This window comes from Schistocerca gregaria, chromosome X (genome assembly GCF_023897955.1).
Source record: "Schistocerca gregaria isolate iqSchGreg1 chromosome X, iqSchGreg1.2, whole genome shotgun sequence".
NCBI lineage: Eukaryota > Metazoa > Arthropoda > Insecta > Orthoptera > Acrididae > Schistocerca > Schistocerca gregaria.
In genome coordinates this window covers 35,329,250-35,352,358 of record NC_064931.1, presented here as the reverse complement: position 1 = coordinate 35,352,358, position 23,109 = coordinate 35,329,250, and the positions used below count along the sequence as shown (strand labels likewise).

At 40.3% G+C, this 23,109-nt stretch overlaps 1 protein-coding gene across 1 annotated transcript in view; it reads right to left on the bottom strand.

Annotated features, from left to right (window-relative positions):
• Positions 1 to 2,098: 2,098 nt before the first annotated feature.
• LOC126298156 (histone-lysine N-methyltransferase 2D-like) overlaps positions 2,099 to 23,109 on the bottom strand; it is a 989,658-nt gene continuing 968,647 nt past the window's right edge. The window contains exon 20 of the mRNA XM_049989466.1: positions 2,099 to 6,451. Within this exon, the coding sequence (XP_049845423.1) occupies positions 5,815 to 6,451 (637 nt within the window). The 3' untranslated portion in view covers positions 2,099 to 5,814. The remainder of the gene's footprint in view (positions 6,452 to 23,109) is intronic.

The following is a 23,109-nucleotide window of genomic DNA, read 5'->3' as shown; positions in this document are numbered from 1 at the left end:
ATTTTAGCAGTTTAATACCATTTTTAAAGATCTGCTATAATATTTGTAATATAAACCAACAAAGGGAAAGAATATAACAATAAGTCAATTCAACAACAATAAAATCTTATATGTTATCAGCCAATATGAAACATCCAATAAACTTTTGTAATGGTAATAGAGGTAATGTTGATACCTAAAACTAAGAATGCATTGCTGAATAATATGTTCAGCATTTAATTATGATTAAGTGTAAATTAATTACACTACATGGTGCGGTAAATTTCTATGTCTGTCAATAAAGATGGAATTTTGTACCCCACTATGCATGCTGTAGACTTCTTAGAGCTTCAAATAACTACCTAGCATTTTATTTTATTTACAATGGTATAAATAAATATTTTGGCATAATAAAGATATTTACTCATACTGAAGAAATTAACTTCACCTCAGGGAAAGTGAGAGTACTGTTATGGAAGATTATATTCAACCCAGGTGAAATGAAGGTTAAAAGTTTGAACATGGAGTTTCAGTTCAACCAAAGAAGAGAATATTATGTTAAGGATTTGCAACAATTTGTTTATTTCTATCATCACAGAATTCTTTTTACAACCAGATACTTAATTATTACCAAATACTGGTTCATATCACCTTGGAGAAGAATGTACTAGACCAATAACTAGATCACAGTTCAATGTCTTCAAATGGAATTTGAAATGTGTAATCTACTGAGGTAAAGAACAATGTTGAAGCACTCTAAAGAAACAACCAAGAATGAAGACAAATACTACATCTGATGGAGTATCTTGCAGAACATTTCAGCTTTAATCCAATTTCCATGTATAAAAATCAGGACAAGTATTTGTAAATTATGTATATTTTCATAATTATATTTTTCATGAAAGATTGGGATTCACAAGAGAGCTAGTCAAAGAGCAAATCATTAAATACCAATGAAATTTTATTATTTGATGTTTACTATCCATAATTACTTTCTTGTTGTTCCAGAAAGACACTAGGAAGTATCTAAATTCGTGTGAATATAATCTCCATTAGTGAAGACTAAAAGAAGTGCAGTATCACACAATATTTCAGGTAGACTGAGAAGTCTGCAACAAACTCCAGAAAATCAATTATATATTCGAAGTTAAAATTTTTCATTAACAGAACTACATAGTAATAAAGTTTTTTTTCACAACACAGATGTTACTGATGACAGCAGCAGTGGAGGTGTGGCAACACATAGTAACATCAGTGGTAGCATTACTAAATATAACCACAACAGTAGTGTTGGCTCTATGACACACAACATGAGTTTGTTCTACTTGTTTAAGTGACAGTTAGGGATAAAGTTGTGGAAAAACCACTTATTCCTTGTGATGATACTGATAGAGTTTATTTTATAGATGCAGGAAATTTTAATGGGTCATCATTCCATTGGAAGGTAATGTCTGTGATCCTATATTTTACATGACTACATTGTCTGAATTAGGATTGGTATCAGCCTTTTCTGAGTAGAAATATCTGTGCACAAGTTCAACATTTATTTTGATTCACAGAGAAATAAAGAAGAGAAAAGTTAATTATTACAGAAATACCTGGAAGAATCAAATTTCAGTTTAAGACACTGATGTATATGAGCACAGATAAACATCTTTTAACATCTCATAGGATAGTTATTTTACAGTTGCATACTTTCCTCTGTAGTTTCATAACATATGCCAATTGAAAGAAGAATGATAGCAGTGATTCAAAAACACTGATATCATGGATAAATTCAGATACTGAGTTTACACATCCTGAGATGAAACATCACTGAGGAATTAGGAAAAAGCCCTCATTAATGCAGGCAAGGAACACAGCTTCAATAGACTCACTAGGGAGAGAGATACAAATTCACTGTTAAGATTGAAATAATTGATTAATTGTATGTGGCACCAATGACCAAGAGGGTGAACTGGATGTTGATCCTGCTTCTGTGTTAAAAACTAAATTCAGCAATAAATATTTGCTATTAAAAGCATTAGTACTATAGTATCTATGATACATAAAAGCAACATAAACATACCTTCATTGGTAGATTTTTTAGTGTAAATCAGGACTCCTATAATTACTGGTAGGCTTATTAGGTTTGAAGTCAGTGATTGATGGGTAAGGGAACAAAAAATAAACATGACACAAATAATTGGAAAGTAAACAAACATTGAATAAAAGAAATAAAGAACATGTTTGATATTGAAGCAGACATATTTGTTTAGTAATATCACAAGTCACTGTTTTGGTTTTGTATTACTCATTCCAAAACCAGAATAGTATGTAAAGTCTGGGCCACAGCATAGAGGGGTAAAATGTGAACCTGTATCATTTTACAAATTGATAATTAGATACCATATAGGACAATAACATATAAGTGTAGATCATGTAACTGGCAACCAGCATTCAAAAGTGGTGAACTGATACCTATTATATACACCGAGAAAATTGCCAGCAGTGAAAGCACTGAACTAATTTGTGGCCAAACAGATACTAAAGTGACTTTCAGTAATCATGAATGAAGTGCTATAATATCAGTCACAGTACAATGAAGTACAATGAGAATCATGAAACATGTAAGCAGCAGCAAATATCACATTCAATCTTACTGATTTTTTCAAATCATGCATTTGTCACAAAATCTCAGAGCAAAACAATTTATACTTTTATCGCTTCTATATGAAAGGCAAAATGCTAAAGGTTGTTTCTTGAAGTGCAATGGGCTATGGGAACATCTGACAAATCGTCATCTTGTGACTGTGTAAACTGAGTTAATTTTGTGAGTGCAGTGTGTAATAAAACGTAGTGTTAGTTAGCTTGATGACTGAGAGTTAAACTTCAGGTGAAGGTTTCTTATCACAAAATAATGCCAATTGTAAAAGCAGCAGTCATCATTTCTACCCCACCTTCCTCATATAAACATATATACTTTTACAGTCATTATTATGAAGACAAATGCTCCGTAGTTCAAGAAATTGTGCAAATTGAATTGTGGCATTTCATTATGAACAAAAAGTCCTTCTGAATAACTAAAGGTCTAAGAAAAAATTACTGTAAATACCAATTTTAATGAATTAAGCTATTTGTGACTTACAAAAAACAGTGAAATTGTAATTAATTTCTTACTTTAAGGTACTGAATCTATATTTCAAGCAGTTTAATTTGGCTTCTACCTCTATTCATGCCACAATACAATATGCAACAATGTTTACACACAATATTCTTAAAAAGCAGAATATATCATTTTGACATTAACCATTAGTTCCCACTAAATGCAACAGTTTCTTTCACTTTAAACATTTTATGACAGTTCTGAAAAGCAAACAAATGTGCTACTTAGAAGTGTCCAAGCCACAAACTGTAATCCTTATGTTTAGTGTTTTCCTTCTTTATGAGCTTGAGTATAGTATGTTGAATCCACAGGTGATATATTATTACTACAAGAAACATCCAGGTACAGTGGCAGTAGATCTCTAAATTTATGTTTCAAGAAAGAGTTCTTCAGCTGTTAAGCTCAGCTTATATACTCTCAAGGAGCAACATGCAAAATATGAATTAAATGCTTTACATTTGTTCATGAATCATATAAATTTAAATCCACTGTTTTCACACTCCTAGTTCAAATTTTGACTATATAGTTTCTTTCTGGAAGCCAAGACCATCAACAGGACACATTAAGTTTTGCTCATTGATTGTAAAAAGGACCAGTAAGTATCTCTTTACAGAACTGAAGCAGAACAAAGGTAATCTCCAAAGCTTCACCAAAGATGAAGCAATCTTTCAATATAATGTAGCTTTAATGGAGTTTCAGAAGATTTCACCATACTGATCTTTTATTAACTGTACTAGAATACTTATACTCAGATGGTGATTCAAAAATTTTAAACTCATTATTGTGTTTGAGAGATAAGAAACATGAATTTCGAATAATTTATTTCAACAATATATTACTAACACCAATTTCAAGAAACACTTTATCAGCTGTGATCTCTCATTATGATTGAATAATGAAAAGGATCAATTTCATTTTGGATTTGAGAGGAATTGCTTTTGACCAATCTCTAATTTTCAACATTGACTGAATCAACAGAAAATTGTTAACATTAGATATATGCAAAATATTTCCATTCATTCTGTGCCTTCCACAGAGAACCACATAGAACACTAAAGCATTTGAAAACCCTAACATTCTGCATTTCATTCATACTTTTGGCAACCAGTACATGCATAGCTTTGGCAAGGTTACATGTTAGTAATATTTTAGATTGTTCTTTTGGTTTTGGTTTACTTTAATACTTTAATAAAATTTATCTAGTGTACTGATGTATTTAACATGCTCCAACTGCTTATCAACAATTCAGTAACATGTCTACAACTAAAACATATTTGAGAAATAAGAAATACTGAGTTGCTAAAATGATGCACAGAAACAAATAAACAAGTTGCATCTCATTCCTCAGCACAGCTTCTCACAATTGTTACATATTTCACTAAAAGAAGTGGGCACAAGAGTGAAACACACATTCATGCGTATATGCAACAATAATATCGAGGGAAGTAATGAATTTTCCTACTTTAATATTTTTTATAATTATTTCAGTGTGTGACTGAAATTTGAGCGTCGATAAGTCTATTTATGAGATATATGTACGAATATAAATGAATGTTCCTCTTAGAGATACAGATTATTGAGACAGACACGTTTATTTAGCATGCAGCAGAAGCACGTTGCAATACTTACACATATAGGATAACATTTTGGGTCACTGTATTATAGCTATCCCAGTTGCGTATATATTTCTTAATACAACCAACAAATTTGGAGAAACACTTTCTTCACTTAAAAAGTGTTCCGGCTTTAAGCCGTACATACAAACGACTCGTGTTTTGAATGTGTTGGGAAAGAAATACTAAACAGTGTATGGAAGTATGTTACACATATGACAGTTTACCACTTTTAGACATTAACACTAAGCCTGTCTGACAATTTCGATTACGGAAACAGTGTTTCAAGTGGTTCATTTGCTTCTGCAAGTGGTAACTTCACAATTATTTATATATGTGACACTACATTTTCCTTTATTTGCCTCACGACAGTTACGGGTGCATCTCATAATAGGGTGGCTAATTACAGATAACAGTGGGTAAATGTTCACCACCGAAAACGGGACTCCTCACTCTTATATCGAGGTCGACATCGGACATCGGTAAACACGTGACGGGATGCAACGGGTCGGACGACCACACCGGAGCCAGAAATAAATACCAAATAAGAAAGGTAACATTCCAAACTCTTTATACGAGTTCCAAATTTGCTGTACCACTGTCACGAGAACAGTGTTTAGTGATAAGCAGTGAAGCATGAGGGAGAGAATGTGGGTATGAGGTGACATAACATTTACAAGCGTTCCGAACTTCGAAAAAAAAAACATTACTCTAACACATATATAACACATTACCAGCCGAATTACCATTAAGGCACACACGAAATCGGCTAGGTCTCACGGAAAGGCTTCTCGCAAATGGACACCGCATTCAGAAGAAGGCAATCATTGAGGAAGAATTTGTAATTTAGCTAGAGTACTTTTGTAAGCTGTACTTAGGATACGTTATTTCATTAGCTACTAAGTGCTCGACGTTTCACGCCTTCAGTAAACTCGGTCGCCTCGACGACGACAGTGTACGAGAGATAGGAAAGCGGAATGGAAAATACTGGAAAGTTACCGTAGGAGAGATTCTTTGGAGTATCGAGAATAATTGAAACGAAGTACACGTTTATCAGAAGAAAAATGGGAACGAAAATTATTTGGCGTAGAGTCTGGAGCCATACTTGCCTTTCTGTGGCAGCGCGAGCACGGACTCGGTGATGGGAGAACTGCCTAAGTCCTCCAGCAGCTTACGTGACCGAGTGGGCATGTCCGGGAGGAGAGGCATTGCATGCGGGGTGAAGTCCGTCAACGGCGAGAAGTCGGACAGGCGCTCGTACACGCCGGACGTGTAGTCGTCAGTGCGGAAGGTGGACGCTATCCGATCCATGGAGCGGTCCTCTTCCGTGCGCCGGGGAGAGTGTGCTCGGTAGTCGAAATGCAGCCCACGGCCGGACAGCAGCAGTTCGTCTATGGACTTGAGCACACTCGAAGTTCCGTAGCCGCCGCGGCCGGCTTCGGGCCCCGAGTGCGGCGTGAACCCCAGCTCGGCACTTTCGCGGAGGCGCGCCAAGCGCAACAGTTCTTCGTGGAGGCGCGCGTTCTCTTCAATTTGCTGGCGGCGGCGCGCTATCTCCGCTTTGATCTTGGCCTTCTTCTCTTCGCGCGTCAGCTGGTCGTCATCGTCGTCACTGCCGTAGGGCGAAGGGTGCCACGAGCGCGGCTTGCGGTGCTTTCGGCTGTCGTGGCGGCGGCGCACATCCAGCCCGTCGCTCGACCGCCGTAGGCTGTACCTGTGCAAACGCCCAGTTTCCATTCACTACGCGTGCCGCAGCCGCGCCAGCACGGCGGTGGTGCTAGACCGGGGTGTAACCAGTTCAAATCCTGTTCGACAAGGGAGCTTGGGTGCATACGCTTCCGAGCCACCAGACTGTATGACCAAGCCCTGAGGCAAATTATAAACCTATCGAGTAAGGGCACACGATACTGTAATTTTTGATGGCTCGGTTACAAGGAGACACGAAGCTCCTCGACTCCCTCGTGTTTTTTCGCAGGACCACGCTACATTCCTTTACCAAGTTTGACAACCTCCACCCGAACATGATGCCACATTATTCAGCTCGAACCTTAGCCCCACATACGTAACAGCTACGCCCAAAATAAAGTGTCACACATCGTGAAAGAAAAATGGGAATATGTCTGAAAGAAGAAATTAGTTCTAGTTTGGTGGAAGGATCCCCTGCCAGTTTGTGAAACGTGAATGGCTCGTAATGCTTTGGATTTGTGGAATCTGAAACTGCGGCTACTCAATTGTCAGCACCTGTTTACTGGATATGATTTTACCTAGCACGAAAGTACGAACTCTGGAAGGGAGATTAACAAAGTGTCACGAGTGCCTGAGGAAAGTTTGACAGTATATCTCCTTTTTAGAATACGTGAAAACGATCTAGAAGCATCGAACCATATGAAGGCTAACAATCTTCTTTCTATCAGGATTAAGCTACCGGCATTCAGAATGTCGAATCTATACATTCTTCAAACAAATTACGCTACTGATTACAGCTGGGACAGAAGGCGGAGCCAGCCACACAGTTCTATAATTTAACAAAACTAGTATGGTTCCAAAAGGTAATATAATGCTGACACTGGTATTTCATATTTTGGCTATATTCATTTGCATATAATCGGGGGCAAGTAAGAACCTTGGCTCAAACATTGTTTATATATTTTTCTGTTGTTTGGAGAAATGTAGCCACCGGTAAATCGTTATGAATGAGTGGAGTGAATCAGTGACTTGTGAAACAGACGGTAGCTCACCCCAGTTTTAAAAACATTTAACTTAACGTGAGGAAGCAGATTAAAATTACCATTTCCGTTTCAGTACACGATCACTGTATCTGTGGCGCAAAAAATACAGTGACATTTCGAGGTGATATAAAAGGGACGACCAGGGAAATGCTAAATAAAGCGAGATGAAGCACATTTGAAGAAGTAGGGAAACGTATATTTTAATTGCGTGAGAATTACATTGTAGCATGACAGTGTTAAGCATTGGTTCTCCGTATATAATCCAGGTCAAGTTGGAAAAAGTGACGAGACTTCAGAAGTGCAAAGGACTGTTCGAGTCGTCACTGGAGTAGGCCGTATGGCACGTTACGCTATTATGAACGACGACTATACAACTGGTACTCAGGGAACCTTGGTAAATATAATTGCTAGAAAGAAACTCTTTGACTCGACGATTGGACGCATGTAGAACTTTTGGATAATAAATTGGTACTCATAGAGAGATCTCGGTGTCTGCTAAAAGTGAAACAAAAATTCCATGTGTTATGGAGAGTATTTCAGGACTTAGATAAAATCATCCTGAAGACGCTATGCTGAACTGGGGAGCTACAATAGGCCATTGCAGATAATGGTAAGATACGTTAGTGAGTGCACAGCCTCATGGCGATACGAGGCAGTTAAATTTTGTTAGGTTTCTAGCCATGTAATATGATTAATGGTGTGATCTTTTCAGTCACTGTCCAACGTTGAAGGACCCTGCAAAAAGAGCAGACTTGTTTGTCAAATTCTCCGTCGTCTAGCTTCAGATTTGCCAAACAATCCCGTACACGTATAAACGAGCTTGTAAGCTCAACTTCACTTTCAAGCAGACGCTGTTCTTGTTCGTGTGTATTTTGGCGCCGGCCAGAGTGGCCGAGTGGTTCTAGGTGCTGCAGTCTGGAACCGCGCGACCGCTACGGTCGCAGGTTCGAATCCTGCCTCGGGCATGGATGTGTGTGATGTCTTTAGGTTAGTTAGGTTTAAGTAGGTCTAAGTTCTAGGGGACTTATGACCTCAGAAGTTAAGTCTCATAGTGCTCAGAACCATTTGAATTATTGTTTTGTATTTTGGCAGTAGTGAGAACAGTACAAATGCAGACAAAGAATTTCTGGCATTGACATTGGTACCGTGTTTAAAGAAGAAAAAGAAGATAACAGGACGCTTGTCCGGGAATGGCTTCAGATGGGAGAGGGATTTACCCGTGAAAGTCAGCTACATGAAGTATTAATCTCAGTAGCTGATGATTATATTAACTTTCTTCGAATGGAAAGTGAAACTTTTAACGAATTGTTAAGGATCTCGTAAAAGAGCAAACTTCTTTGTCAAATTGTGTCTCTTCTAGCCACGGATGTGTGAAACAAGGCCTTGTTTTTCAGTTTAACTTTACTGTTGAAACAGGCACTTTCCATGTATTTTAACACTAGCAGGACTGACTACAAACGTAGGTAAAGCATTTCCAACATTGACTCTGGCACTGCGTTTCACAAACAAAAAGAAAACAAGACGCCTGTCCAGGAATGGTTTACAATGGGAGGCAAATACACACATGAAAACCTGTCAAAGGAAATGTCGCACGGTGAACCTGATGTTTATATTAACTTTCTGCGGATGGACAGTGAAACTTTTAATAATTTACTTAGTGTTACTTCGCCCTCAGATTGACAAAGAAGACACATGTATGCGAAAGTTTATTCTCTTCTACTTGGTCCAATGCCAGTTAATTAAAATATAATCCACATCGGAAGAACAGGGCAAATTCGATTTTTTATTCCACTGAACTCCCGCGTATATTTTATGGGTAGAACATTAATTTACTTCCTTATCTCTTCCCGTATAATAGATAACTGGGAAAGGAGCGATATTGCCACCATTTTAGGAACTGTCAGTGCTATTTCGTTTTTATGCTTGATCGTAGTTTCCATAGTTGTGGAAACCCACGATACAGTGAAACAAATTGCAATAAAACTATTTTTCACTAAAGTTGTGCGGTGAAAAATCGATACAAAACAACGTCAAATTTTCCATCAATCAAAATTTCTATGAACAATTTCAGACACGATATGTTTTTGGCAAACACGTCAAACAGCACTATATACAGTCAATTATTTGGTAATTAGTAAAATTCGAGAAACTGTTTGATCATTCAAGGGTGGTTTCAGATTGCTGCGCTTTCAAACAGATCTTCGCTTGGAGATATTTCCTTAGAGTTTTAGCAAAGCCGAACAATTTGGCAGTACCTTAGCTTAAAACGATTATCTTAATAAAACTGTATGAAACTGATAGGACCACCTTTGTCAATGGTTTAGGTATTAGGGTGTCTATTTACATGTAGCGTACTTGTAAATATATATAAATGTGCCAATACATGTAATTGTAATTATATTGTACACAAAATTACAGTATTCATAGATTTACAGTGTCTACGGATAGCTAAGTAAATAACACCTTCGACCTTTCTTGCATTATCTTACCGGTATATTCGGGCTTTTCTTATTAAAAAAGAAAGAAACAGAAGCTACTGTGTGGATGTTAGAAATGAATTTGTACAGGTTGTGAAAAAGATTCATTTATAAATTTTCAGTGTGGATAGAAGTACTAAAACATATACTTTTCACGTGGCGACTTTTTCACAGATACCGGATCGCAGTTGCAGGTTTATGGAATTGGTATTAAATATGTGAGATAATATTAAGACTGCCTTATGATGGAACTCACTCCGTTCTAGTGGTGTTGCTGAAACTGTTTTGTATCCATAAATGTGCAAGTGGAACATGGGTGTTTAACATGCTCAAAATGGCCATGAGTTTCAACAATATTCACTGCAGCTTCAACAACACCGGCAATTTGCTCTTTTTGAATCTCTCTTGGTGTCTCATCGACTATGTCCTTCGTATCTTATACAAAAAAAGATATCTTAAGCGATAGATGGCCAAGACACTGGAACTTCCGTAATAATCCAACACTGCTGCTTATCACGAACAACAAAGTACTGTGTGGAGGATCACCATTGTAAGGAAACTACATTCAGTCACGAGATGTTCTTTGACAATTCTGGGAACTCTTCAAGCCGAAATAGAAGTTGAACTACCCGTGTGAAATAGTCAGAATGAAAGTTTCCAGAGAAAAACGTTATTCGGTCGGTGATTGATGTAAGGTATTATTCACTTCTATTCATTTAAGATTCAATCGCATTTGTAATACGAACACAATCTAAAACGAAGTGCTGCGCTGTGCCGTCCGCACCGCGTAGTTATCTCCGAGCATTTGTTCAGTCAACATAAACTAAGGAAACGTGTAGTGTAGTGTAGTGGAACAGTCACTTCCGACGTACTGCGAGAGTAGCTTCTCCCGCAGTACCGATGATGTCACACAGAGCGCCTCTAAAGCCAGAGACGCTCACTGAGGCCAACTTGAACTGCCAGGCCCCACAGTCAACCAGTTAGGTCCAGGCAGGAACAGCATCTAAGCTGCTTACCCTGCCTACACACCTAGCTTATGTAGCCACTGTTTTCCAGCGAGCGAGCAAGGAGCTGTCACTTGTAAGCAGGTGATTCATGTATGAAAACGTTTCCGTCGCGATTGTAGCCGCATGAAGAGAATTAGCATACTGTGAGCTCGCAATTTGACTTGGATTTAGACGCCTGGGGCATTTCATTTCGCAAATGGCTAGGGAATTCAATATTCCGAGTTCCACAGTGTCAAGAGTGTACCGAGAATACAAAATTTCAGGCATTACTTCTTAGCACGGACAACGCAGTGGTCCACGGCCTTCGCTCAACGACTGAGAGAAGCGGCAAATGCACGGCGTGAAACAATTGCAGCAATCAATATGGGACGTACAAGGTATCAGGCAAGTAATTAGAGGCTCACGATTATTTAGAGAACTGTTCAGTGCACTTTTGCGGGTTGTGATTATCAAACATCATGTAACGTTTAATGGTGTGCACTTAATACGTGCTAATCTAAAGCTCTGGTTTTTCCTTAAAAAATGGTTCAAATGGCTCTGAGAACTATGGGACTTAACATCGTAGGTCATCAGTCCCCTAGAACTTAGAACTACTTAAACCTAACTAACGTAAGGACATCACACACATCCATGGCAGAGGCTGAATTCGAGCCTGCGACCGTAGCAGTCCCACGGTTCCGGACTGCAACGCATAGAACCGCACGGCCACCGCGGCCGGCTGTTTTTCCTTACCCATTGTATCTCATGAGTTCCAACGATACCAGATGTAATGGCATAAAAAGGAGAAAACATCAAAGTAGTGAATTCTACGTCTTTATTGGAAGGATTTTAGGATGTGTCGAGTACTCCTGCTGTGCCGTATGAGAGACGAGCGGGCCTAGACGGAGAGACGGCGGAAGTCGCGTCGGCAAGTGGCGTGAGTGCGTGAGTGTGGCAGTTGCATTGGGGCCGGCCGAGCAGCCGACCTGGGACTCGCTGTCGTTTGTTCTGTTTACGAGTTCTACCTTCCTCATGCTGTGGCTACGGGCTGCTGTTATTCTGGCCATTACCTTATTTGCGGCATTTGGATTAATATTGTCGTTCAGCAAAACAATGAACCACCAAGTCCTGCACCGCGGACACGATCTTACTTTTCTGGCGGACTTTAGCCCTGTTTCAGTTAATATAACTGGCGTGTCTTGGTCCCTGTGTGAGACGTTTAAGGCTGCTGAGTGCCCATGGGTGACCAATGCCTTCAATAACTTGCAGCGACGAATTTCTTGCTTCATCAGAGACAAGGATCGCGCTAATCGCTGCTGGCGAGGAAGCTCTAATTCAGCTGCTATTAATGCACCAGGAGAGCAGCAGCTAGTATATCGCTTCAGTTACCATTAACACGAGAAAATTAGAAGGTAAAAAATGAAACGATTGTATGGCATTGTTGGTCGGGAGGCCCCAGCCCTGCCGCCGGGCTGCAAGTCTTATTTCAGCTGTCCCCACATTGGGCGAATTGCGCGTCGGTGATGATGACAACACAACACGCAGTCCACGAGGGGAGAATACCTCCAAGGTCGCCGGGAATCGAACCCAGACCCACTGTATGGTAGGCAAACGCGGCACCACTCAGCTAAGCAGGCGGACTAATTAGCAGGTAGATGCGCTCTACGTTGCAATTAAATTTTCGTTATTTTAAACTACAGCAACCAATGACTGCTCACTAAATAACATATTAAAAATCTAGAACACTCGGAAAGCCTTTGAAGTTATAGTTTGTAAAAATAGAAGTGAGAATTACTGCGCCTACAATATCGCGCTTTATTGTCGAGTATCCTTAATCGTAAAACAAATTAAATTTAACTCCCATGGAAGATCCAGCTGGAGCGACTGGGCATATCATCCTCAAAACGTATTACTATCTGCAAAATGCGAGAATGAGTACACTCTCAAATTCGCATGTGCAACCATTGAAACTATTGTTCTGTTCCCAGAATATAAAGATATCTCCAGCGAATATTAATAGTATTTAAGTGTGATTCTGTCCGCCCCATAGATGAGTGGTCAAGCACGACGGAACGCCGTGCTAAGGGGCCCATATTTGATTCCCGGCTGGGTCGTAGATTTTCTCCTCTCAGGGACTGGGTGTTGTGTTGTCCCCATCATCATCTCATCCCCATCGACGCGCAAGTCGCCGAAGTGGCGCCAACTCAAAAGACTTGCACCAGGCGACTGGTCTACCCGACGGGAGGCCTTAGCCACACGACATTTCATTTCAGTGTCAATCTGACCTTTATTTTGATACTGTGTTTTTGCATGAACCTAAAAGGACAAACTAACATAACATGCTATCAGGCACTAGAAAGAAATGCCACAATTATTGCCTGAAGTATTTTATAAACTCAAAAATGACAAATAATGTTACAGGACAAAATGTTGTTTACGGTTTAAAAGAGCAGACTGGTCGATGTGGAGCACTTGGAGAGCAGTAGATACTGTACAACTACTACCAAGTTGTCATGACCCTCCATCATGACGTAATTCATGGCAGTGGAATAGAAATGGTGTGACACTCCCGGCCATGTAACGGGAAACGCTAGATTTACCTCCGTGACACTTCTCCACGACGTTATTATGACGTACATACGCCCAGTTTAAATAGTAGGGAACGTCTATCGACTTTCGTCGTCATATAGAGTCAGAGAGCGGCGAGCCACCTGTCAGTCATCCATCGATCTTGTGTTTACAGAGAGGTATAATTGCGATTAGCTTACATTCTCACGACTTCACTTGAGAGTTTGTGCCATCATCGTACAGATACATACCATTACCTTCGGAACGTTTCTCTAATATCATAACGCTCTTCTGAAACCGCAAAAAGATTGCAAACATGGAGTATCGTTGTTACTGAAGTAGCCATTCTTGCTCACGAATTGAAGCTGCTACTCACATCTTCAGTTGGTACATTCATTGCAATTTTGGAAGATACTTTTTTGAGTTTCTTTCTTTGACAACGAGAGCCTGCCAGCTTCATATTCGTTACTTTCATAATTATGTATTACCGGTACGAATAGTACTTGACAATAACCTTTCCCAGAGGTAAAAGTGTGCCGGTCGTGTGTAGTGTGTTATAGTTTGTGCGGAAAGTTACAAGTCACTTCAAGCAAAATGAACTCCTTTCTTTGCACACGAAAATAACTGAAATAATGAAAAAAAACAACAGTAGGTACAGTCCTGTACCAGTACAAGAATACATTTCGTCTGCGTGTGTGTAAGATGTTCTTTTTTGGAAAAGAAGTGTCCTAAAGTACATAACTTGTACATTTTCTTTTATACTGCATAGACAGCTTAGACTAAGTTACCTCCTAATTCTTTGTCAAAAGTACCAATCTTTTCTACGTATTTTATTTTAATTGGATTTTGGTTTTGCTAGACAGTCAGTGTATTTCGAACATTTACTGTCAATGAGTTGTTTCATAGTTGACTTCTAAATTATTGAGAATGACAACGCACTCCTGGGACAGAGGGCCCTTTAAATGGTTCAAATGGTTCTAAGCATTATGGGACTTAACACTTGAGGTCATCAGTCCCCTAGACTTAGAACTACTTAAACCTAACTAACCTAAGGACATCACACACATCCATGCCCGAGGCAGGATTCCAACGTACGACCGTAGCAGGATCCTTTAAACGTTGCATCGTTATTAAGGCCACATTTTAACGATTCACAGAGCTTTATTCTCAGTTATTAAGTTAGATCTTCACTATGTAGTTATGATGCAATCGCTTGCTGATAAATGTTGCGGGGTCCTCATCTTTCCAGGACAGCGTCTTCAAGAATGAGGGTTAAGCGACAGACAATTTCTATGCTAGGCAATGATGGACTATGTCAAAAAATGCGCTAATTTTTCTACGTAGTTTTCTTTTTGATTAATGCACTTCCACAAAATTTTAGCGAGTGAATAGATTCCATCACAGAAAACATGATTTTGTAAAGTTAGCAAGGTACCTGTATCTAAGGTTGTCATAACCCCTTTGTTGGATACAAAACGTTTCTTCCAGTCACCACTCTCTTTGCGTGTAGGAAGCAAAGGAAGTCAGAGGGTGGTAAAGTGAGCGCCAAAGCATCTTTCTAGGAGTCCTGACGAAGTATGATTTCTTCCTTTTGCAGTTCAGGCGTCTTTTTGTCTTTACCGCGCAGTTAGTGCCGAAGACTTACGTATTACTCGCCATTTATTGTTTTACTATTTCCAAGTTAATCAATAAGGAACTGCTTTTGGAAGTCAGAAAACACTGCCCGTAATTTTTATGGCTCCTCTTTGGTGAGGGGATATCGGCTTGTACCCATTGCTTTTTCGTTTCTGGTTCTTATCCACAGCAGAAAATCGGCGCTAAGAATCAGTTTCATTCTTTATAAAGGGTCAAAATATAGCAGAAAAAAGTTTTTTCACATTCGTTTTTGGTCAGGTAGGAAGGAAGATTGGGTTTAACGTCCAGTTGACATCGAGGTCATAGAAACGACGTACAAGCTCGGATTCTGTCAATGATGGGGAAGGAAATCGGCCATTCCCTTTCAAAGGAACCATGTCGGCATTTTCTGGAGCGATTTAGGGAAATGACGGAAAACCTAAATCTGATGGCCAAACGATGGTTTGAATCGTCCTCCCGAATGATCAGTATTCAATAAATTCATTCCAGGTCTTACACACTTTCTTACAGATAATTTTTCGTGTAAAGTGTTCTGTACTGCTTATATTGGAATGTCTATGGCGTCAGATGTTTCACTCGACCTGTACTGCCGGTCGTTCAAAACGGTCTCACCCATTTTCGCCGTGGTTTGGGACATCATTCATGTCAATCACATTCAAGAGAAGGGTGGTCACGTCTGAATTTAGTCAGGCAGGGGACTCCTTATAAACATTCACCAAGTGTGGATAAATTTCCAATGGCGATAAATAACCATAACCAAGAATTTAATGACGGTACGGTATTAAAATTTATGCACAACTTCATAAAACCGCATATGAAACCAACTAATCCTCAGATAAAATAGGCACTTTATTTACGCTATTGCACAGTGTATACCATAACAATAAAAGCCAGTTTTCGTTAATATCAACACCGTATGTGTGCCCCACCAAGGGAAGTTCTCCTGGCCGTAGCGTATGCACACTGTTCCCTGTATGGTAACTGTCTGTAAGAAGAGATCCTGTCTGCGTCGGCGAACGGCCAGAGGATTGTTTGACCCTTGGGAGAGTATTACTGAGGTGCTGAAACAAATGAACCGGCAGGCTCTTGAAGATAAGCGGAAACTATCCCGAGAAAGTCCACTGTCAAAGTTTCAAGATCCAGCTTTAAATAATGACTCTGTAAACATACTACAACCCCCGTACACATCGCTCGTCAGGATACGATTAGATTAATTACAGCACGCACAAAAGCATTTAAATGATCATTTTTCCCGCACTCCATACGCGAATGGAACGGGGAAAAGCCCAGTAACCGGTACAGTAGGATGTAGCCTGTGCCATGCACTTCACTATGGTTCCCAGGGTATACTCGTATCTGCAAATGTAGATGTACCTGCAGACAGTCGGATTCTCAGCATTGTTAACATCAAAACACACCAATAAAATACGGATATCTCGCCACTCTCCATTCTCTTTATGATGTTGCTATCAGAAGGTGTAGAAATGGCGTGGCATTGCTGGCTAGGTACCGGAAAGCTGTTCAGCTGTCGTCAGCCTTTGTTCATCACTCAGCAAGGCAGTGTAGCGATTACAGCATAGGACACGGATTTAGGTTTTACATCTTTCCCGTACTTTACTTCAAGCGAAAATCCAAATGCCTCCTCCAAAGAGGTCACAGCCGATTTCATTACTAATTCTTGCTCATTTGAGCAAGTGATTCGTTGGTAATGACCTCGATGTCTGCAAGATGTTAAGTTTGTCTTCCGTCCGTCCTTTCTTCCTTGCTTCTTCGATCACAATGGCTCCAGTCTTTTGTGAAATGGTGTCTCGAATGAATCCATATAGTGAGGGTGACTAAGATACTTGTATGTAGGCTTTAATGCTATGCTTGTGATTTTATGAGGCGAGAGAGTAGATGAAAGTTTCTTGCATAGAACTGATGGAACAGGAAGACTTAATATCCATGACCCGTCTGTGCTTTCTCTATACTGGTCTCAAAGCCTTAATCTTTTACTAACTGGTGATCTATTTAACTCTAACTTGATGAATTTTTGCTTCTTTTCACTTTGTAACCAGCAGTGCATTAGCATGTTGAATAACAAATCAACTAAGTGGTATAATACTGACAAAAATCTATGGCAACTAAGAGAATAGAAGGGGCTTTAATTAAGAGCAAAAAAGGAGCGAAGATCGGTGAAGTAGTCCAAGAACAGAACTGGAATGGGGAAATGAAAATTATACTACATTAGAAAAAAATGGCAGACCGAAACGTTAAGAGACCATAATGTCAGCAATTAATATTAAACTCGAATAAATGAGTAACGAGCGAAGAAAATAACATAATCAACCACTTTCAAGCGATAATAGTCGCTCTGTAAGAAGTAGCAAGACGATTGACAGTAGAACCTTTACTCAAACGTTGTACACCGACGGTAGTGGTAGCGAAAATGTCAGCTGCTACAAGTAGAATCATGTTAGGGAAGTTGAGCGCGAACAATGGAGAGATGCATCTGTAAGGAGGCGGAGGCGCTCCAGTCTCGTGAACGACGGCTAAGGCTACAGCAGATTCTTTCACAACTCACAGATTTAGGTCGGGATCCAATTTCTCAATATGTCGCTATCGAGCAGAAAGGAACGGTGAGTAAGGAGGCATAAAAATGAGCTTCGCTGGAATTGTTTTATTTGTAGTTTATCGTAAAGCAATAATATCAAATTAGATTAATAATTCGACTGAACAGACAGGATACCTCTTTTTCTTATTAAACTAACTTCTCCCACTTCCTAAAAGAAGAAAGAAAAGAAAGATATTTAATCCTACAAAGTCGGCTTTCACCAGGGGCACAAAAACATGTTTATCAAGTCGATATTCTCCTTTGTAGTGGTATCAGCTAATTCTGCGATTTTATTCCCGTTCTGAAATAAGTCGCAAGAGGAGTTGGTTTGTCTCGATATTCCACCAGAATTACTCTAACAGGGTGTTGTTTCTTACACTTATGCCTCTATATTTTATATTTTATATTTTTCTCAAGATTCCGAAGCTTAAATTGTAATACGAAATTCTTAATTTTGTACGATATAATGACGACTCATGTCACGGAGAAGAAATCTTGTAAAAATGTCGTGTTACAATAAAGATAATTTTGCACACGCTTCTGCTTCGAGACTACCGGTTCCGTTTTGAAATCCCATGCCTTCAGTGACATTATACTCAAGTGGCTCTGCTCCCGATTCTGCCCCTCCCCCAACTTCCCCTCTCTCTCCCACAGCGGAGTGAAGGCAAGGTTGCAGCAATGCAGTAGTCTCATGTCATCCTAGGCGAGATCCAGGAGGTGACGCTTTGACGACTTGTCATTTCCTTGTCTGACCTGTGGACGACATGTCATATGTGTAACTGTGTACACTATCAGGACAAATGTCATGGGATAGCAACCGTGACGCTCCCTTTCAGTTTTATACGATGCTGAATGGTTTGTGGAAACACAAATGTCTCTCAGAGGATTGCTGCCATCCAGAGAAGACAAACTGATTTGCTTGTGTCAAGAAATTTAGGAATTGTAACGGGCCACAGCGGTGAGTGCTGCTCGGCGGAGACTACTTTCCTTCGAAGTTGTGCGAGCAATGAGCGTCCATCGATCAACAGTGTCATGTGTGTGCCGTGAATGTTGAACTAGCAGGCATCGTCACCCACAGTGGCAGAGTGCTGAAGGAAGAAAGAGTGGGACAGGGCAATGAGCTCATCGCAGACGGAGCTTGAGGACAGGGCAGGATATCGGTTGTGGTCTGTCTAAGAACTAGTCGCAACATTTGCCTGAAACGAGTTATAACAAGCGTGGAGAACTTCCAAATCAGGGTTGCTGGAGAGGAATTTGAGCCCTGTTCTTCCTGAATTGGAGAGTAGTGTTTAACCAATACAGCAAGTCACTCGTCGAAGGAACGAAAGATTCAATAACATCTTCGTGACTGTGACCGTCAGCTGCTGTCGAGATTGGTTTTAAACCGTCGACAAGCAACATTGGATGACGTGTCACCGCAAGTTGGGTACAAAAAGGAAAGATTAAGGTGCAATGTCCCGTTGTAGAGAAAGAGCACAAGCATAGATCGGAGGAACTAAGTCGGCATTCGTCCTAAGCGATTTAGGGAAACGACAGAAAACCTATATCTGCATGGACGGATGGAAATTTGAATCGCCGACATTCCTGTCGTACCACAAAATTTCACATAGCAGCTCCCAGATGTCTCCACCTCCACAGCTGAGTGGTCAGGTGTCTTACTGCCAAGCGAAGAACATGGTTCAAATCTCAGGGCTACTAAGATTGGTTGGTTAGAGCATTTGAACGAGATGAGATCAAATCGGGAACTACTGAGAAGTAGCGGGCCATAGGTGTAGAAAGCCGGCAGAATGACGTGCTAGCCCCATGTTCTTCCACACCGCATACTAATGACGGCATAAGGCAGAAGATCACATGGCGCCCTGGAGGCATCGAGTCATCCTCTGGGCCTCAGGGCGTAAATACTTTTTTTTTAGACACCAGATGTGCAGCTGACTGAATAGAGGGCCCTTCACCAGCTTCCATGGGGTGCGCGAGCACGAGATCCATAAGAATGCCACAGGACAAGGAGGACATTACCTGTACCCTTGATATTTTAATTCGAACACATAAGCTTATTCAGGACGGTGATCGTTTTAGGTCATATCCAGCTCTTGTTTTGTCACAGATAACATGAAATCATTAAGTCTGCTTGCCCATGAGCCACTGTGGTTACGTACAAGAGTGACGGTCTACAATTCGTGCACTGATGAGATGCGAGTTGGATGCTGTCACAAAATTTAATCCCTTCCCCATCCCACTAATGAGGCATAAACACATTCACGCGCAAACAGAAATATCTATCCATTCCATATACCAGGTAGATGTGTCAGCTATTGAAATGGCATGGCTCAATAATTCTCCACTGGTCTCGTATAAACTTGTTGAATCTATGACACAGTGAGTTGCCACGTTTGGGCAATGTGTAAGTGGTTAGAAGTGATTTTAGATGACTATCCCATGACTTTTGCCCGGTCACTGCGATTTCTGAACTACCTGCCCTACAAAACTAAACACATTTTACTTCATCAGCTAATGACAGTACTTTACTGTTGTTTGCAAATATGCACGATGCTTTATGAGTTTTCAAAGAAAATAGAGTATTTCTAATTCTAGAGAGAGCAAAATTCATCTCTTCAGTATAGAAAAAAAGAAAATTTCAGCTGCTAAATACCTGGAAGACCATTAAGAAACATGTTACTATTTACTAGAATTTTCTACGACGCAAAAGGCCAGTATAAATTCCCAGCATCTTTCTGCAGCAGTGTACGGGTGAAGGGTGAATCCAGCAGAAGTAGTGTTTCCCTGGCACTGTAATCAGTATGCCGGTTAATTATGTATGCACCAGTCAGTATTTTAGAAATACAGCTCATGTTTTCGTTAGCAAAGTAATTTCATTAACAAACTAAAATAGAGAATTCGAATTACATCTTTAAGGTTATGTATTCATGGAACACTATTGTAGTGCACATATATGTGTGCACATGTGTGAAAGGCAACAAAAGTCTGTTACTGCACCACGTAACAAAATCTTAGTTATCCCCTAAAGAGTACACTGGTCGTTAGAGATTGAGTAGGATTGCTACCAGGCAGCAAGTCATCACGTATCTACATCATTACCCTGCAAGCCACCTAATGGTATGTGGCGGAGGGTATTTCTGGTACCACTAACTGATCCCCCTTTCCTGTCTTACTCGCGAATGACGCGCAGGAGAAATGACTGTCGGTACACCTCTGTATTATTTTTAATTACTCGAATTTTCTCGTCGTCGTCATTTCTCGAGATGCATTCGGGAGAAAGTCGTGCACTGTCTGACTCTTGCCGGGTGATACTCTCTCTATATTTCAATAGTAAACCTCTTCGTGATGCACTCAGTTTCTCGTGGAGCCTGCCACTGGAGTTTCTTGAGCATCTGTGTAACGCAATGGCACCAACCCAACGACACAATGACTAAAGGCGCCGCTCTTTGTAGCATCTTTCCGATCTCTTCTATCAGTCCTACCTAGTAAGGGTCCAAGATTCATGAGTAACAGTCAAGAACCTGTCGAACAAGCGCCTTGTAAGCCACTTTCTTTTCGGTTGAGTTACGTTTCCTTAAGATCTTTGATATGAATCTGGCACCTATTTTTCCTACTATTTGTTTCGTGTGTTCATTCCACTTAAGGTCCCTCTGTGTAGCTACTCGTAGATATTTTACGGTAGATACTGCTTCCAGCAATTAGACATCAACAGTGTTGTCGTATAGTAGTGGATTTCTTTTCCTATGCATGCGCAGTATTTTACATTTATTTACGTTCAGGGCCAACTGCCAGAGCCTACACCGTTATCAGTCCTCTGCACATCAATCCGCAAATTGTTACTTTGTTCTGGCGTTGCTACTTTCTTGTAGGAAACCGCATCATCTGCCAACAGTCTGGAAGATTTGCCAGTACTTTCTACTAGGTCATCTATATAATTGTAAATAGTAATGGTTCAAACACCTTTCCTCGGCGTAATCCAGAAATTATCTTTACATCTTTTGATTTATTTCCGATAAGAGCGACGTGTTGAGTTCTGTCTACAAAGAAGTCTTGAATCCAGTTGCAAACCTGGTCCGATACTCGGTAAGCTCTTTTTTTTCACTGACGGCTGAAGTCAAGCAACACGGCGTCAACCTGAGCGCCGTTGTCTACAGCGCTATGGAGTTCACGGAGGAACAGAGCAAGCGAGCTGTTTGCGGAATCCGTGTTAATTTTTACAGAGGACGTTTTTGTTCTTCAAAAACATCATAATTCTTGAGAATAAAGCATGTGTCACAATTCTACAACAGACTGACGTCAACGATATAGGCCTATAATTACAGGCATGTGCATCTGCCCTGCGACACTTCTTGAAAACGGGAATGACCTGTGCTTTGCTCTAGTCGGTAGGTACCCATCGTCACTCCAGCGATTTGCGATAAACTGCTGCTAGAAGAGGAGCAAGTTCTTTTGCATAACGTATGTAGGCTGTTACAGGTATCTCATCCCGTCCTCAGGCCGTTCCACTACCAAACTGTAGTTGCTTTTCAATTGCGTGATAGGATTAGCTCAATATCTGCCATTTCCACGATCGTACGATGACTGAAAGGATTGACCGAGTTAAGATCTTCCGCATTCCACAGTGAAACAATTGCCGAATCTAGAATTCACTATTTCGGCCTTATCTCTGTTATCTTCCGTTTCAGTGCCAGTAAGTTCACTGAGTGAATGAATAGAGGATTTTGAACCGCTTACTGATTTTACGTAACATCAAAACCTCTCGGGATTTTTATTCTGATCAGTTGACAAAATCTTACTTTCAAAGTCACCGTATACTTGCTTATCTTATAGCTCTCCTAACGCTCATTTTCGCTTCGCTCAGCTTTTGTTTGTCAGCGAGGTTTTGGCATCTTGAATCTGCGATGAAGCTATCTTTGTTACGTAGCAGTTTTCTAAGACGGCTGTTAAACCACAGTGGGTCTTTCCATACCTTAAGACATTGCTGACAACATACTTGTCTAAGGCATACTGAACAATGCTTTTCATTTTTTTCCATTTGTGCTGCACATATTTGTTCTCAGCATTGAATATTTGATGTTGACTACTCAGATGCACTTCAATTTGTATACGGTCACTCTCGCTAAGTAAAAATATTTTCCTACCTCTTTGAACATTCCTTTTAATACCCGTAGTAATAGTTGCTGTCACAGCCTTATGATCACTGATATCTTCCTCTACGTTAACTGGTTCGATAAGTTCAGGTCTATTTGTTGTTAGGAGGTCTGATACCTCACCTTCACGAGTTGGTTCTCTGATTCTGCTCGAAGTAATTTTCGGACAAGACATTCACAATAATGTCTCACGAATCCCTATCTCTGGCACCAGTTATGATAGCATTCAATCTGTAC